This window comes from Sander lucioperca, chromosome 13 (assembly GCF_008315115.2).
Source record: "Sander lucioperca isolate FBNREF2018 chromosome 13, SLUC_FBN_1.2, whole genome shotgun sequence".
Lineage (NCBI taxonomy): Eukaryota > Metazoa > Chordata > Actinopteri > Perciformes > Percidae > Sander > Sander lucioperca.
The window spans coordinates 11563995-11583235 of record NC_050185.1 but is presented as its reverse complement, the minus strand read 5'-3'; the positions used below and the strand labels follow the sequence as shown (position 1 = coordinate 11583235).

The window sequence follows — 19241 nt, the reverse complement described above, 5'->3', positions numbered from 1 at the left end:
TGAAGTCAGACCTGAAAACAAAAAAACGAATTTTGTATAAGTCAGACTCCTAATAGTAACAACAAGCATGTAGGCCTAGTCCAAGTATATGACAGCGAGCCAGCATACACAACAAACTGAAGCATCATTCAAATCATTTACACATTACCTCAAGTGACATGTACGTTTAAAAAAAAAATAATAATAATAAGTGAATGCTATAGCATTCACTTATTCAGTATTTTTTTTTTTTTTAGCATTGGAACAACTCAGTTATTTATTTATTTATTTTTTTTTTATGGAGATATGTGTTAATCAAAATGGAAGCATGTCTTATCACTCTGTAATTTAACATGTTATCAGTTTAATAATGTTTTAAACTTCAGAGATAGAACTGTCAAATGGAGGATTTCAAAAACAGCAGAGTGTGGAATGTGAACGATGTGGCTGACAAAGGTCAAGACAGCTAATCAATTCAAATCCTCTTCCTCATACGGTGGCTGTTTAACTCTTCCACATTATTGACAGTAACAACTTATGGAATCCTGATGGAAATTTGAATGCAACCAAAAAATATTTGTCTTGTTGACTATACAGTATATGAGTCAGCATATACAGTAGGAAGGTTAAAGAAGGGGTCTTTGTCAGCTTGTGTAGCCTTTTCACACTTTTTTTTGTTCGCTCTATTAATTTCCACGAGAATGTTTGATATTTCCTTTATCGGACTGTATTTTTTAGTTAGAAAAAAATGAAATCCGATTTTTTTTTTTTTAATTTGTGTTGTTTTTGTAGTAAAAGCAAAGGCACCCGGGAGAAGTGTAGGAAATCAGAATTTATTCCCTTACATTTTGATGCATTACTATTAATTGCAATGACTTATTAATGGGCAGTAGCAAGTTATTCTCTTGGTGATTTCATGGAAAAATATGCTAGTCAAACAACGTCACTTTGTTGGTATTCACCTCTGAACTTAAACAAAATACCATCTGTTTAAACAGAGTAGCCTGGGATTAAATACATGTGCCCTCTGTCCACAGGCTTATCCTTAAAAACTCAATGGCTTACAACAGTCTAGACTCACTTGACTACATGTTGCAAAACATCATCAATGTAGACTTTTATGTTCAATAGACATGCAGTCATTAAACACACAATTTTCCAATTTCTTATCACTTTGCCTTTTATCAAAAAAAAAACAACATTGACGTTGTCTACATCACAGACAAGAATCATCAATATTCTGTTTTAAACAATTTCGCCATTAACAAGCAAAACTCCTCTATACACACTACAGTATATTTTACATACCTATAGTTCCTGTTCAGTCTTTTTTGCATTTTACATAATTATCAAAGTAGCATCATTAGCTTTAAAATACATACAATTCTCTTTCCATTGTAATTATAATCGCTATCCTGATTGTACATACAGTATCATTTCCCACAGTTAGAGTCTGATGAGCAATTCATGTGCCTTGTTTTCAACATGTTGTCACAAAATGTTCTGAAGAGATAACACAAGTCTCTGCATTTCGTTAAATCAAAACACTTGGCAGAATTCTGATGATTCGTAGATGAGAAGCATTTTCCGTACGACCGCCAATGTCATGAGAATGGAAACACTGCAGAGAGCCTCACGCTGTTAAAGTAGTTTTGAATACAAAACACATTAATTGATATTTACCCAAAGCCACAGCTTTTATTCGTGCCTTCCTCCTATTTGACGTCAGTAATATCCTGAACCCTTCTCAGACTCTCCAAGGTGCTTTACTACCAACTGTTACGTCTGTTCAAAATTGAGATTATGAGGTACAGTCAGAAAATCTCACTAATCCCCAATTAAAAGAGTTACACGGAAGGAATAACAGAAGAAGAGATTATAAAAGATCCCTTCAACAAAAGAGTAACACAATTTATAAAAGTGGAACTAGTCCATGTAGTTGGATTTGTTATACAATAGTTTGGCAATAAAGTTGTCAGTATTGAGCATAAACTGTTGGCAGTAGTAGGCTGTGCTCAATCAACATACATTTTTTTTACTTCATAGGATTAAAAACAGTGACTGATAAGTGCCTGACGAATTTGTAAAAACCAAATTAAACTTTGTATTAGTTTGGTGTCACGGGTCTCAAGTGTGAAGCTCAGAGATCACCATACACATAAAACTTTGGCACCAGAAACACATCCTTTGCAAAGGAAATGAGGGACAGGTGTTGCGCACATCTCAAATTGAATATCATAGAAATGTGTGGAAGACTTAGTTTTCCAGGAGCTGGTTTGAATTTATATCTATGCACCGAGATAACTCAAACATAACTGGTTAATGACCAGACACCAGTAATCACAGCCAGGCACTTGATTCAGCCCTCATCTCTCATCAGAGAGGACATTCTGATGTGAGTTGAGGGCTGAATCAGAGTAAATATCTAAACCTTTTTAGCTCCAGGATTAAAACACTCAAATTGTTTTGTATGTGTATCAGCGTGCAAGTGCAGTGAAGCATTTCATATCTGCCACAGGGTCAGAGATATTTGGTTAGTGAACTAAAAACTCAATCTAAATGTGGGAAAAGCTCCAGTGTCAAAAATACATCAAGAAAGCCTTCTTCATTTGTACCCTGTATACACACAGCCAGAGCCCTGGATTGGAAGGTTTTGGTCACTGCAATTAGTGAAGTGTTTGGCATTGCAACACCATATCCAGTAGACAATTTTGTTGTATATCAACACGTCCTGATTCAATATACAGTATCACTAATGTCACAACATGGCCAAACTCTCCACCAGCAGCTCTGGATACAGTACGCAACCAGTCATGAACTATAAAACACACTACCTTAAGAAAAACACGTAACTTTTTTTTTGGCCCCGTGGCTGTCCAAGTGAAAGTTTTGTTGTCGTTTGTTTTTTAAATCAGTTCTATGACTGATTTTGTGTGTCTACTCTTTGAAAATTATCTTTATGGTAGACTTTTGAATTGTTGTCAGACTTTTTGGCAATATGTTTGACAGCAGCAGAATGTTATCAATGGAATAAATGAGAAAGTAATGAGGCGTGAGCAGGAATGGCACTGTCTCATAGTTTTGACCAAGTCCCGTGTTTGAATGTAGAGAGATAAAGAGAGAGAGAGAGAGAAGTAGCAATATTCACACCTTCTGGGAACTGAATCCACTTCCAGATAATACGAGCAATACGTAAGCATGTTAATACTGTTAGACACTAGTCCTGGCTACTGTGAGGAGTTAAAATGACCTCTTTTTATGGTTGTTTTGGGGTTCAAAATATACTGCAAGTAAATTAGAGCACATAGTTCATGTTCTGTTCTTGTTCATGTTCTTCATGGACAACTTATTTTATATACAAGACACTGGCAACTGTATTCATTTTTTCTTTCTGTAAAAACAGGGAAAGGCATTAAAAATATTATTACAATAAAATCTATACAATGTAGAATCCTCATGTATTCTGCAAGCTTTCTGTTGCAGTGTCCACTAACAATCAGCTTCAGATGGAGGACGTTCCATCTGTAACAGGCCGTCAGCTTTTACCCTGAACAAGTGGATGCTTGGTTGGTAGCGGACAGGAGTAAATAAAAACAAATTAGAAAGTAGGGCCTGAAGTGGATGCGTCCCAGAGTGTGAAACTACGGAGAGAAAAAGATGGTCTTTTTCTTCTTTTTTTTGGCCAAACGTCAGCCTGACGAAACAAAAGAGCGAGGGAGTGCTTACATTGTGGCTGAAGTGTTGAAGTGTTAGGCACTGCAAAAAAATAAAACAAGATTTTTTTTTCATGTTTCTGATAAACACAGTAAGGCAATTTGATTATGGCTGACTGATAGCAATATAAGTGTCTTGTCTGTCTTCTGTAAAGTTCAACATATTTACAATTTGGACTCAGGAGGGAAACAACACTCTTTCCCCATTTTCACAACCCATTTTCAGATTACCTGTGTAAAAACAGCTACAATCAAAAATGAGGCACTTTATAAAAGAGTATATAGATATCTAGGCTATATAGTATTAATCATTATATGTATACTGTATATTTTATATACCATTGTAATGTGTCACTTTATATTAGAATTGTGTTAACTGTTATGCAAATGAGGAAAACAGACTGCATACTATAGTTTCTGTCATTATACTTGTATACTGTATTTTATACTAAAGTATAATATACAGTTATAATAAAAAAGCTCAGTTGCAAAAAAAGCATATACACTGACTTTTTTTACGCTTTTGTGCTACACGATGGTTCAAAATGCATTAATTTTAAGTGTTATTTGGTCAGAAACAACTCAAAGTGCTAAATAATTTCATAAAAAACATTGTCATTTATACACTGGTGTGAGGTTTTAAAATTCAAATAGAGAAAAAATATTGACGACTTCATTTGTGGGCTGTAGTTAGGGACTGTATGACAATTTTTAGGGTGGTATAGGCCTAGAGGCGATCAGAGACGGGGGAGGGTTATGGTTTTTTTGGGAGGGCAGGGGAGCGTTTTTTACTTTTTCTCATCCCAGATTCATTCTCCCCCTGTCAGATTTATTAAATTTTTTTTTTTTAAATATAATAGTTACATCACACAGATGGCTTTCATTATGATAGTGAATGCTGCACTCTTTGTAATCTGTCTCCAACATGCCCGGCCATGTGATTCAGGCATCCTGAAATTGATTCAGTGTTACAGTCATCTGTCAGCCTCATCTGATATATTGTTATCAGAAATGTGGGGGAAATGTGCTGAAGTTCAACAAACCAGAGAGCTTCCGTTGACTTAGCAGTTCTGTGTTAAAAAACAAAGAGGGTAGGATATGTTTGCCAAAAATATATTGCGGGCATTGGGATTTTGCTTTTCATAAAATTAAAAATAAGATTCAGCCCCCTCTCCCAACCCCAATCATTTGCATACAGTCCCTTAGCTGTTAAAAAATGTTTTCTTTTCAAAACCGTAGTATTCAGCTTCCCTCGCTAACAAGTTTGTTATCAGGTCCCCTCAGCACATCTCAGTGAGGACATTTACATACATACAATCTAATTATTGGTCTTACTGCGTGTTCGAAGCCATTTTAATTAAGCTGTTTACATGCATAGCAGAAGAATATTTGTTAATTTGGCCATTTTATGCAATGTTGCATACTGTGGTTATTGAATAAATGCATTGTTGGTTATGCACCTGCTTTTATACAGGATATATGTGACATCAATCATGTTGTGATATGTCCTGCAGCAATTGAGCTGCAACAGCACACAAGAGTCCAATTATATGGATTTTCTTTGTTTTGGTAAATGCAGTTACTGAAGATTTGAACTGTTAGTGTATATGTAAATATGGTCATTTGTATTCTGGGATAAAATAACTAAGTGGAAAAATAATTTCCAAAAAAGGAGAGAATACTCGCTGGGCAGACAGATGATCGGTTAACTTTCCCTTCAAACCTTGAAAACTAAAACGTAGAAATGAATCTACCAAATATCCTAAAATACCACTGAGATGCATGACTTTCATACTGGCACCATTTGCGAATCAGCCACAGGACGTCACAGGACCTGTTTGGTTTGTGCGTAATCAAAGCTGAAGCTGTATAAACATGCATCCTGTGTGAGTGTGCATCTAAAGCTTTAGGGATAAAACTTAGTTCTGTGTCGGAACATTTTGAAAGGATTTAAAAAAAAAAAAAAAAAAGCCATTGACCTCATCCCTTAACTACAACCTAAAGATAAACTCCAAGCACAAGTACAACAGTGCGATGTCGTCTGCAGTGTGAAAATGAAATTGCAATCTTATGATATCCTATTTAATACACTCTTACACTCCTCGGAATTTTATAAAGATTGCATAAGATGCGTGGGATTCTCACACAATCATTTTCTTCCTGTGTGAAAAACTGACTGAATACACAAATATCATATCTAAATTTCATTTATATAACACACTTTCATTGCCAATTCCATAAACTATTAAACCTCAGAAATTAAGCACATTTTGAAGTCCGTCAGTGGCACAAGAAAAGTGGTCAACAAGTATAAAGGCTTTTTTTAGCAACTGTATATAATAAATTAAATATGTTTACAGTGACAGCATATATGAGTGTATGAAACCACTGCCAATCTGCATTTCCTTCCATTTTGGGTCAAAATGACACCTGATGATCATTCAACTTATTACATATGGACAAAGGATATATATTAAAAAAAAAACCTTTAGCATTCAAGTTTGGGACCAAAAAAAGAAACACTCCAGAATGCAGCTGAGATCGAGTCAGCTGCCACTTAAAGCCTTGATTTACAAGACTTCAATAGATTGGCCCATGCACCAATCACAATGTGTTTTAAATTAAGATGCACAGATGGACTTTTTTGCCGTAATGGCCACCTGAGAAGTCACACACGCCACATATCAAATTGTCATCCTTTATCTATATTAAGTTAAATGATGGTCAAATTTCATTTATGTTCAAAACAAGGCATAAACAAAACCTTTCCCTTACCTTGTCTGTGTGTGTGTGTGTGTGTGTGTGTGTGTGTGTATGTGTGTGTGTGTGTGTGTTTGGCACACATTTGGTTGACAGATACAGCCGACGGGATGGGGATGAGTTTGTTTTTAAGTGTTCAGACTCCAGTGTACAGTTAAGTTGTGGCAACAGATTGGGCCACTCACAGACAGGGTTTGGAGCCGTCACATTGGCATCACGCTCAGATCCAAGATGGAGCTCAACAATCTGGAAGAAAAGAATCAAAAGCAGGGAGGAATTGAAATGAAACATTTTCAAAAAAACAAAGGGTTTTTTATACTGGTTACAATATATTGAAAACAATTTGTGTTTTTAAAAGGGTTATCCATTATTATAGTTTACATGTTTACATATTGATCCACGGTAAAGCTAATTTAAGTCTCCCCACACCAAATGTTACAGAGAGGAAGGCAGTTTAGACTAGATTATGTATTCTCCATGGCATATTGCTTTTGGGCGGCCTGCTGGCTGCTTGGGTAAATATCACATGACGCACGATATCTTTCTAAAAGGATTTTCTGATTGGAGTCTCATGCACACTGTTGTAGATGTCAATATTGTGTGCCTTGTGTCTCAGAGACTTATCAGTTCCAGGCATTTTTAACTGTTCCTTCTTTTCTAGGGAGCCACCTAAACAAACACTGCTCTATAGCTCTGATCATGTCAGCAGAATAAAGTTAGTGGCAAGCAAATATCTGGGTTATGATTATCAGCTTGGAATTACAAAGATTTTCTCTCTCTTGAGGTTTACAGAAAAGACAAATTGCCTTATAAATGACATTTATTTCAGAATAACCATAGGGAAGCTCAGACATAAGTGCTTTTAAATCAACCTGTGGTTTGAGTAGCTGTCAGTCTAACCACTACCTCCATCCACTTTCAGAGTCAAGAGGTTGTCTGCAACCTTAACACTCTTCATCATCCATTATTACAATTCCATACTGTTTTAAAGAATGAAAAGATGCAGGCTGTCTAGTTCATATTCATTTTGAGTTTATGAAGCTTATCAGTGCTAGAACATGGGTAGGCTGCAGTGTTGTTCACTAATAACTACTCATATTGCTGTAAGTGGATCAAATAAAGATAATTAACCATTAACAAACACCAGACAGCCTGGAGGATTTAAGTTACATCATTGAATCAGACTTTGCATCTTGCCAAGATAATGTGTCAGTAGAGCCGAGAAGTCTTTTTACACTTTGTTTCTAATGCAGATGTGACAGCAGCAATTAAAACATGGGGCACAAATAAACATCTTAATCTAATTCTGGTATTTTAATAAACATTTAATTTCAGTGTCTAAATAAAATGTAAGTAAAACAGGTGGAGTAATGTGATATTGCCAAAATCAGTGTTGATTGGACATTTGAGCAGCCTGTTTATTTGAAGTTTTATATGCTGCAGCACAGCCACCATCCTCCCTGTTTCCAGGCTTCATATACTGTCACAAGTTTCATTATTAGAATAGGGCTGCAGTTAATGAAAGTGCACTGTTTGTGTAGCTTATAAGAGGGGAGGCACATTCAATCATTAAAGGTCCCATGACATGAAAATTTCACTTTATGAGGTTTTTAATTAATAGGAGTTCCCCTAGCCTGCCTATGGTCCCCCAGTGGCTAGAAATGGTGATATGTGTTAACCGAGCCCTGGGTATCCTGCTCTGCCTTTGAGAAAATGAAAGCTCAGATGGGCCGATCTGGAATCTTCCCCTTATGAGGTCATAAGGAGGAAGGTTACCTCCCCTTTCTCTGCTTTGCCCGCCCAGAGAATTTGGCCCACCCATGAGAGAGAGACATCATGGCTTTCAAACGAGCAAAGTGGCAGTTCAAGGCCACACCCCCACCCTCCACATTTCCCCCCCCTCTCTCCTCCTCAATAGCATTTAAAGCTACAGACACAGAAATGGCACATCCTAAGGAAAGCTCATTGTGGGACTGGCTCTAGTGGCTCTAATTCTGTGCCAAGGCTGAATTTCGGGAGACTTCAGATACAGTATTAGGGGACCACTAAGGTCTATATAAAAGAGACTTCAGATACAGTATTAGGGGACCACTAAGGCCTATATAAAAGAGACTTCAGATACAGTATTAGGGGACCAGTAAGGTCTATATAAAAGAGACTTCAGATACAGTATTAGGGGACCACTAAGGCCTATATAAAAGAGACTTCAGATACAGTATTAGGGGACCACTAAGGTCTATATAAAAGAGACTTCAGATACAGTATTAGGGGACCACTAAGGCCTATATAAAAGAGACTTCAGATACAGTATTAGGGGACCACTAAGGTCTATATAAAAGAGACTTCAGATACAGTATTAGGGGACCACTAAGGTCTATATAAAAGAGACTTCAGATACAGTATTAGGGGACCACTAAGGCCTATATAAAAGCATCAAAAAAGCAGCATGTCATAAGTAATCGCAGTGTGGAAAATTACATGAAAGAGTAATTTACAAAATAACAACAGAGCATTCTTTTCCTTGCTATCCATTAATATATACTACCCCCAATTTAAATAATTAGGCAGTTATTATGATTATACATGTACATGTAGAAATTGAATAGCATTAGATAAATCAATCATGCAGATGTTGTAGCTGCTCCGAATAAATAAACTGCACAAGTTGTTTAATTTAGTCCTCTGATTAATATTTATATACTTGCATATTTACATTTTATACTGCATCTTGTGTAAAAGCATTTTATTTCTTAAGCACTTCAGCATTCTTCCATCAAAATGTACTTTCCATTAACCATTAAATAAGTGTTATCTGTGCAATGTAAGGGAAACCTCAGAGCTGCCATGTGAAATCCTGCAGCCGATAGCACACCCACACATAAACATAAACACCTGGCCTGTGCTCTCTCCCCTCTACCTCCATTTATGTGAAATGGCTCATTACCAGCAGACAAATCAATTGGCTTTGCTCTGTGAACACCCACTTGTGATAATAAGAGACTCTACAGACAACCCACAGCCTGGAAACACGGTGCTGCCCTCCAGCTTGAAGCAAAGGTACACATCGAAAAAGGATGAAAGGGGAAGGAGTGACTAAGACCAAGACATGAGTTTTGTCTGTGGATTATGCATATCACATAAAAAGCTTACATCCAGCTAGACAAACATTACCAGGAATTATGTTGTTTTTCCTTTCACCTACTTTGAAATATATTTTTCACATTTACTTGTTTGTTTTTTTGCATATACATGTATATAAAAGGACAGAAGTAATTTAAGAAAACATTTTGCAAGAGAGGTTAAAAACCAAAACTGACTTATCTATTAAACCAACTAAATATCAATAGTCATACTTAAAAATGATAAGATAATAAAAACAAATTCATAATTCAAAGTTTCAAGACTAAGCAGTAATACAGAATTGATAGAAATATACAATTTACATGGAAGTTTGTTTGCAAGTTGAAATGCATGACAATGAAATCCATGAAGTGTTGTGTAAATCTTTGCTAATAAAGTCCTTTGTGTTTTTTGATTATTGGCAATTAGGGCCTCAACTAACAATTACTTTTATTATCGATTAATCAGCTGATTCTTTTTTTTTAATTAATTCAGCTATTAATTGTTTGATCTATAAAATGCCAGACATAGTACAAAAAATTCCTATCAGAATTTTTTAAACCAAAGTTGAGAAAATCAAGCGGCTGGTTTTGTCTATTACTCAGAGATATTCTGTTTACTATCATAGAGCACAAGAAAAATATTTGCAAATAAAATCTAGAACCAGTTAATTTCTGATTGATTAATCAGATACACTTTCTGTCGATTGGCTAATCGATTAATCGACTAATAATTTCAGCTCTAATGACATTGCATGTTGAATTAAGTAAACATAATATTGACAGAAAATTGACTGTCATCAACTTGTTTTGCAATGAACAAATAAAAATGCTAAAAAAATGAAGGCTGCAACTCACAATTATTTTCATTATCGATTAATCTGCAGATCATTTTCATCATTGATCAATTCATCTGGGACTGTATGGAAATTAATAGGGGGGTAGATGGGGTCAGAGATGGGGGGAAATATTGAAATCTAAAATATTGAAAAATCCTTTTATAATTTACCAGTCTCAGGTGGCATTTTCAAATTCCTTGTTTTATCAGACCATCAGTTCAAAAACAGAAGATATTTATATTATTATCACATATGACAAAGAAAAGCAGCAAATCATCACATTTAGAGAGAGACTTTTGGCTTTCTTGCTTGAAAAATGACTGAAAGGATCAATTGATTATAAAATACTTGATCAATTTCCTACCTATCGACTAATCAATGCAGCTCTACTGAAAATATGCTATTTCCAAACAAAGTAAAGATGTTTTAACTCTTTTTAATAAGTTATGAAAAGTAAAACTTTCAAGAGTTCATCAAGCTTGTCCTCCTGAATAAAGGAGTAATATAAGCCTCCTCAATCACATTTGGTTGTTTTCCTCCTAATATAACCTTTAAAGTTTCAATCTGAGAAATCATTTCAGAAACAATTCTTTCTAAATATATTCTATATTAATTTAATTATTGCACTAATTGCTATGTTGATACAATTTAGTCTTGCCCCCTCCCTTGTTTGCTGTATTAACCACTGTGTCCTTTAGTTGTGAGGCCAGAACTGACACCAATAACCTGATTGTCTACAAGAACAAACGAAGGTGCCACTACAAACACTGCAACCCTATACAAGAGGTCTCAAACGATAATATCATAAAAGATGATCATGTATGGTATCATACATGACATGACAATGGAGCCTCAGCTGTAGAAAATCAGAACATTTTCTGAACACAAAATCACAGATGTTGATTGATTGATTGATGATTAAAATTGAATTTAGTTTAATAGATATTTTAAGTTGAGACTGTTTGCAGTCCACGTAGCACTTACCTTGGCCATCCTTTCTACTGTTCTGGTGTGCTCTCAGTTCTTCTGACTTATAGAAATCAATACTGGCATAAGTGTTGAGGCCGGAGCCAGCACTGCATCCCATAGCGCTTCCTCCGATGTTGTAGGCGGCAGAGGTACGCTCCACTCCGGCTTGAGGGCTCTCCTTAATGACCAGGTCCAGGTCAATATAGTTAAGGCCTTGTTCAGCAGATGAGGTTGAGGCTTGTGGTGGAGGTGTGGCAGATAAACTAGCTGCCTGCCTGTTCTCCCACAGTGAGCAATCCAAACCATGCCGATGGCTCGCTGCCTGGCTGCCCTCTGGGAAGATGGAGGTAGAAGAGGGTGGGTGGCGTGGCAGGGAGGGAGGTGAGTTAAAAGTCTCTGAACGGTGGCTCTGCCGTCCCTGGGGGTCACCTCGGACCGATCTGCTGCTCCGCTCAGGAGACTGGAAGGACTTGACAGGGGAAAAACCCAAGCCTGTCTCCTGATCAATGGATGAGGGTTGACCAGAGTGGATGGCAGGTCTCGCTGAAATGCTGGGATCTGAACCTTTGATGTCAATAAATGGAGCAGGGGCATCTGTTGGCATTGCTGCCATCTTTGCTTTTGTTCTGTACCCGGCATTGCCCTCTGCTGCCAGAGAAGAGGACGTGCTGTGTTCACGGCGGGCCTTGAGGGCAACAGCTGGTGGGCCCTGTGGGGCGCTGAATGTGGATCTAACAGGAGTCAGGGGCAATGAGGACTTCCTTAAATCCATGGTGACGTATTCGACGGAGGTGGACAACGGAGCAGAGAAGCTGCGGGGAAGGTTAACAGGATTATCATGGCAAAGAAGTGGTTGATTCAAAGGCCGGAGGGTTCCATGGATCACAGGTTGTCCACGTTCAGACCCAGAACGTCGCCCTCCGCCATACTTATTGTCCTCACTGAACACAATACTGACATACTCATCAACGTTTTGAGATACTGATGACAGCAGATTCTCCTTCACCCTGGGCAGGGTGTTTGCTTTAGTGATGTCTGAAGACACACCCCTCCTTTGTTGCTTTGGGCTCTTACTACTTGATCCACGTTTTTGATGATGACGCCCATCTTTTTGTGTTCCTGCAAACTTGTACTCTGCTCCAGTTCTTACTAAACTTAACCCTTTCCCTGCAGATATAAACTTGTCTTCCAGGCTTTCACTGCTGGCTGAGCTGGAGGAGAAGGAAGAGGAAGACATGGAGAGTTGACAGCCTCCTGCAGAGCCTGCTGCAGTTTTGTTTCTCTTGCTGTATCCCACTCCCCCCCCTCTTCCGGCACTATCATGCCTACTGCTGTCCTTTTTTCCTTCCCCTTTGTTTAGGTCCTCCTCAAAGCGAGTATAGAGAGTATGTTGATAAGCTCGTGGCAGGGAGAAGTAGGAATTGAACATTTTTGGTTGCAGTTGGTGCTGTTCGGGGTGGGAAGGCGGTGTGCTGCTGGCAGAACGGCTGCAGACAGGTGAGATATTCATGTAGTCACTTGCAGCCCGGCTCTCCATGCTGGCCCTGCTATCCCACATGCACGATCCGTGCAGGTCTGTGGAGCTGCTGCTATTTGGAGACATGACCATGTAGCCCTCTGTGCTGGGCTGGCGGATGTGCTGAGGGGGGGAGACACTGTTGTTGGGAGTCATGGCCATATACTCATCATCTGCCCCAGGTTTAGCACTTGTGTCAGACATACCTATCGAGAGAGAGAGTGAAACAGGAGGAGACGTGACTCCAGGCAACATTGACATATAGCTATTATCCACGGCTGCTTCACCTTCCCCTTCTCGCCTGCTTTTGTCAACCCTCTTCCTATTTTTCCCTACTGCATCAAGATCCCCACCTCCAACTGCCAACCCCCCTGAGCCATGGTGCAAATCAGCTCTCTCTCGGTTAGCACTCTGCGACATGATGGCATATTCTTCATCATCCTCATCATCTTCATCTTTTCTATGTGTGGTCAGTCGTTCATGGGCAGCCAAAGGCAGGGAAGCCCTCTTACTTAGTAGTCTGCGCTCTGCCTCAGATTCCCTACTGGATGAGCGCCGCAAAATCCGTCGGCCTTTTGAGCGATGATGGGAACCAAGGAGACCCTCTCGCTGTCCCATCACTATATAACTGGAGGAGCCTTCTCCGTGATGTCCAGACAGATTGGGTACAAGCAGAGAGTGTTCCCCAGGACTGGAGCCATATTCATCTGAGGAGCCGTAGTCGCTTGGTGAACCTGAAACAGAAACTCTCTGAGAAACGCGAGGGTAGGAGCAGATCATCATGCCTCCCACTGCTGCTCCCACTAGGCCACACTCTGAGCCATGACCAGAGCTGGAGGACAGACTCGGCGCCGGAGAGGGAGCAGGATTAGGCGTGTAACGTGCAAGGCTGAGGGTAATCTTAGCAGGAGTTGGGGCCCTGGTGGGCTTGGGCCTCAGTGTCGGCGTAGTTGAACAGGAACCATTAAGACTTGGGCTGGAGCTGGCCCATGTTCCTTTGGCACTTGCTCCGCCCTCCTCCGACCTGGCCCCGATGCTGGCAGTCCGTGCCCTCGGAAATCCGTGGCGTGACGTAGGTGAAGTGCTCGTGCTGCTGCCTCCTGTTCCAGGGGTCTCTGTGCGGGCTCGTCTGGAGAAGCCCACCTGGCTTGGTGGCAGATTTGGATGATGCCGACGGCTCGGGACACTGATTGGGTTTGAAGCAGTACCACCTCCACACGACGTCCCCACAGACTGAGATTTACTGCGCTGACGGAATTCCTCACTTAGGGCCTTCATGGCTTCCAGCAGGGTCTCGTGCATGTGCTGGGCCACCACAGAGTCATCCACCTGCATCCAGAACTCTCCAGGGCCGGTAATCGCTGAGCGACCCACCTCAATGAAGAAAAAATTCTCTGAATGGCCACACCTGCGAACATTCATCAGCTGCAACACCACAGCTGCCACATCAGAGTTGAGTTTGACAAAGTTGACTGTCTTGTCAGTTAAGCACAGCCGGTAAATACCCACTAAGTTCCTGGCATGTCCAAGACCTTTAGGCCAAACCTTGACCTGCCATACTTCCTTGAAGGTTGGAACAGGAGACGGAGAGCTACACTCTCCACTACTGCCATAGTCTTCAGGAGTTTTACCTAGGAAAACAATAAAGAATAAATAAATGAACAATTAAGGCATTTGATGACTAAACATATCATACATGCATACATCTGTTAACACCCTAAATTTACATGAAACACAACCTGTTCAAATTTTGATCAAAGCCAAAATTATAAATAACAAATAATATAGTAAAAAGTCATATCTATCATTACTAAATTGATACATGCAAGAATCTCTACTGTGTCTGCCAAGCAACAGTGCTGCAACTAATTCATTCCCCATCACTTTTACGCTACAGCTCAATAATTAATTAAGTCTTAGGAGGTATAGAATACATCTACTGAAAAGCAGCATGCTCCATTGTGAAATGATGCATCATAGTTCAGTTCAATGCCAAATACCCAATACATGACAAAATACAGCATTATATATATATATATATATATTTTATTATTATTTTTTTTTTTTTTTGCCTCACAGTTCACTGAACAACTGACAGCTTTAGTGGTTTTCTCACATCCTCAAGAAAAAATATTTAATTTATAAGAGATAATCCCCACTGATATTAGGCCTACTATAACCCAACATTAATGTGTTTCCATCTCAAATTCAAATTCATATGCACATTATAAACATTAGCATATACAGTAAAATACAACGGAATTAAATTAGAAAAAGTGATGTATTGTCGCTGTCCCTGAGACATAATCTCAACAAAATGGGGGACTGTACTCTAATGTGTATCTTAGGTCTCCACAACATGACAAAATTAAAGCTGAGCAAGCCCATCAGTCTCAACAAACTGAAATGCAAAGGATAACAGGTAGGGTGGGTGGTGGTGTTCAGCTCCAGCATAAGGATAACAACGTAAACACGAGGATAACCATCAGAAACACATTTTCCAGTGAGAGCGCACTGACGAAGCCATCTCCTCCCTACCAGCAGCACCGTGTAACACAAATGTAGGTTAGGCGAGCGGCAAGCAGAGCTGTGCAGAAAAACAAAAACACAGGCTCCAGCGGAGTGCACTACGATAGGCTACTACTATATGATGCATCCCTTGGATGGTTGCTATATGCCCACTGCGCCATGCAAAAACACACGGTCGTATGAAATGGGCTGCATTTCAGTCAGAAAAGACGTGCATCTAAATATTATTACATATAGATGCTATTTGATATACCAAATTACATTTTGCTGACAGAAAATGATCCGCAGCATTTTAACGGTATTAAACCAACGCTTATTAAGATTGTGCAGCACAAACACAGCACATGCCGCCCATAGCGTGTTGGTCTACCCCGTTCAGTCGGATCCACCTGCCTCTTGGTTAAAAACACACCGTCCAAATTGCATAATTTAGACTGATTTATTTTAATTAAATGGGTAAAAGAGCTGCAGCAAACATATTCAAACAATTAGAGCCAGTGATATATGCAATGAACAATCAGGAATGGCCGAGCCAATATAACGTTAGTGTATGGAGAACAAACAGCCTAAAGCAGAATAGGCCTGATGCAGACACAGATAGTAGAAACCACATCACACTTTTCATATCTTACAGTTGCACTGGAGGTCCAGCATTGCTTGGTACCACTCATTCTGGACCTCCTCGCTGTCTGCGGCGATGGCAAAGCTCTCGCTGCGGGAATAAAGGACTATCATGTGCTTGTTCTTGGAATCTGCCCGCTTGTTGATGTTGAAGCAAGTCTCCAGGTTCAGTACTTTTTTGGGCACAGGTGATTTACTGCGGAATTTCTTCTCGTTCTCATAATACTCAAGTCGAGCAGGACCATGCTCCGAGGCCGCCCTCAGCACGAAGAATCGCCGGTGCATTGATTTATGCTTGCGGAGATAGCCGCTTTTCTGCACATCTTCATAGTTCTGCGGCTCGGCTGCTTGGTTCTCCATGGCCAAGACAGGCTGATAAATATTAGAAGCCAATAATCTCAGGGAAAAAATCGAAGCCCATGTGTACACATCATTAATCCATTGCAACTACATCCTTCGTCCTCCCCGAGTCCACATTTGAGTTTCCAGCATGTGTGTAAAGGCTCATGATGGGAAAATCAGCCAAACCATGTTTTGGATCTGGTATCATACTGTGAATCCAGCAGCTGCAGGAGGATCCGCGCACCGAGCGTGCACAGCCACCACCTCTGCAAGTCCTGCAGCCCAGCCAGAGCCCAGCCCAGTCCTGCCCGATCAGCTCCAACCACGGTGCAGTTCAGCTGCTTGAGGACGTCTCCTCCACCTGTCTGAGGTTGCCTACAGTCTATACCCACCACTGTCAAGCTAGGGGAAATAAAAACAGATATTCCGGGGAGAATTTCCAAAATAAAAGCAGTGTTGAATTGAATAATTCCCATCTACTTATCCATTCCTGTATTTTTCATTACTTATCATGGACAGGGACAGGGTGGAACGTGGCAAGTAGAACTAGCACAACACAGGTGCAGGCGTTCTTAACCAACCTCACCAGCTCAGTGCCAACTACAGCAAACCCTGGGTTTGTCCAGTCTCCTAAAGTTGGGTATCAGAGGAGAAACTCTCTGTAGCTCACCCCAAATCAGTTTCTTACTGTGACAGTGAGTAAAGGTTTCTACAGGCCAATAATCAAAAAGGAAGATACTTCTACTACTACTACTACTTAGGGTGGGAATCTCTTGGCACCTCACGATTTGATTCGATTCCGATTCCGAGGCCAACGATTCAATTCTAAACCGATTATCGATGCATCTTGATGCATCTCGATGCAACAGTTTTTTTATGTACATTTCCATGCGTGATTTTTAAAAATATACATATAAATCTGAGTTTACTACTCAGAGTTTGCTAATCACTTCCTAGACAAAGCAGCTAGACAAAGCTTAGATTTTGACATATACAGTATTTGTCACACACAAGTTTTAATGAAATGTTTTGTCTACTGATGTTTTTATTTTGTAGTCAGTCCATGCTTAAGCCTTAAACATGCTTGTGAAAGTCCCCTTCTCTCCCAGTAATCTTCCATGTCAGAGGCTCAGTCATGTTTAAAGGTGGAGAATTGGCTTCTTAGAACATGAAACATGAGGTGGTCAGATGTAATGTGATAAAGTAGAGAAACAGCCTAGATGTGTTTTGCCTAATTATTTTGATGTATGTCTTATTAGATCAGGTGTATACAAAATGTATTTATTTTTTCCTTTTGGCCATTTTTGTGTGTTTTTTCTGCACTCTTGCCTAAACTCTAAGTTGTTGTCCATTATCCCATCCTCTTTCAGTCACTCTGTTTTCTGATTTGTACTTGTCTGGAGACAGTAACTTTTAAATATTTTTTTTTTATTTTTATCGATTATTAACTTCAGATCAGAATCGAGCATCGAATCGTTCTAGAGAGAACCGCGATGCATCTAGGAATCGATTATTTTTCCCACCCCTACTACTACTACTACTACTACTAATAATAATAATAATAATAATAATAGTAATACCCAAACAAGCAGTAATCATTTTAACAAAGACAATACACATAAAATAGCAAGATTAAAGTCTATTATCTTTTAAAAATAAAAAGATAACAGATAACAACAGATAATGAAACACATTACAGCAACATTTATTTGTTTGTTTTTGTGTTACATTCCTGTAACAACAATGTGAGCCCTCTGCTTGCATTAATTGATCTTTCAGAGTAAAATCTATCCCAATAGCCCTAATATTGCCTTATTATCAACCACAACTTGATAAGGTTATGATTATAGACTGTAAAAATGAGGTAATGATTCAATAAATCATCTGAGTATTCTAATATTTTGTTGTGACTACAACCCAATATGCTTTAATTGTGAAAGCCAACCAGCTATGTTTCCGGTCTTTGCCTAGCTCTCTCTGGCTGACTTGACTTAGCTTCAGGACTGATGGGGTTCACAGAAGAACACGGGGTTCAGCCGGGGAAGACTTCCTTTATGATCATGCAGACGATCGGACAGTTTATGTCGTTTAATTCACCATTTATTTTGGGGATTTTACCCTACTGTGTGTGTGAAGACAGGAGGAAAACAACTGCAAAACATGCTTTTTTGAAAGGTCAGGGCTTATGCAGCTATAGGCCTCACAGATTTTGAAGTAGTAGCCCACTGCAAGATATGCATTAAATGCATATGTGCATATTTTACATAAATACATGTTTGGGCATATATAATAACTCCCTAGACACTATTAGAGGGATTAAGGACTCTAATATTATAGTGATATACGAAAAATAATGTTTTATGTATTATGGTTTTATCAGTGGCCATTAGTTGATTATTCGTTTTCAGTTTTATGTAATTTAAATCTAAATTAAATGTAAAGATATTTCAACAACCACTTGGGCAGCTGCAAACTGATTGTCTGGACCATACGTTGCAAGACATCCCAGGCTGAGTTGATAATAACATGCAGTGTAGCATTCATCCAATTTGTGATAATAATCACAAGTAAAATATTCTCAACAGTATCCTAATACATATAAGAGGCATTAAAAGAACCACAGTGGCCAAGCCAGCGTTCCCCAGAGCACATAATATGGTAGTGGTGGTTATCCTATTAATGTGGACTGAGGTTTTATAATTATTCATATTGTGATCCATAAAGACAGAATATTCACTGAATAATGCCACATGTCTACGATAGCATAAACTAATGTATACCCTAAGCAACACATAACTACACAACATGGGAGTTTTGAAAAGGAAAGTCTCTCACACTGTAGATACAGTCTGTG

The 19241-nt window shown here is 39.2% G+C and overlaps 1 protein-coding gene across 1 annotated transcript; it reads right to left on the bottom strand.

Moving 5' to 3' along the window:
• Window positions 1-793: 793 nt before the first annotated feature.
• Window positions 794-16767, bottom strand: si:ch211-284e13.4 (insulin receptor substrate 1-B). The gene is made up of 3 exons (XM_031320371.2): window positions 16057-16767; window positions 11395-14526; window positions 794-6698 (listed from the first exon to the last, which is right to left on the bottom strand). The coding sequence occupies exons 1-3, from the start codon at window positions 16403-16405 to the stop codon at window positions 6691-6693; spliced, it is 3489 nt and encodes a 1162-aa protein (XP_031176231.1). The 5' UTR covers window positions 16406-16767; the 3' UTR covers window positions 794-6690.
• Between the last annotated feature and the right edge of the window lie 2474 nt (window positions 16768-19241).

What these genes read in the sequence shown, in the direction of transcription:
- si:ch211-284e13.4 (XM_031320371.2), bottom strand. Translation starts at nt 16,405, where the DNA reads ATGGAGAACCAAGCAGCCGAGCCGCAGAACTATGAAGATGTGCAGAAA. An exon ending in GCTGGACCTCCAGTGCAACT is followed by an intron (nt 14,527 to 16,056) that starts GTAAGATATGAA and finishes TTGTTTTCCTAG; the next exon opens with GTAAAACTCCTGAAGACTAT.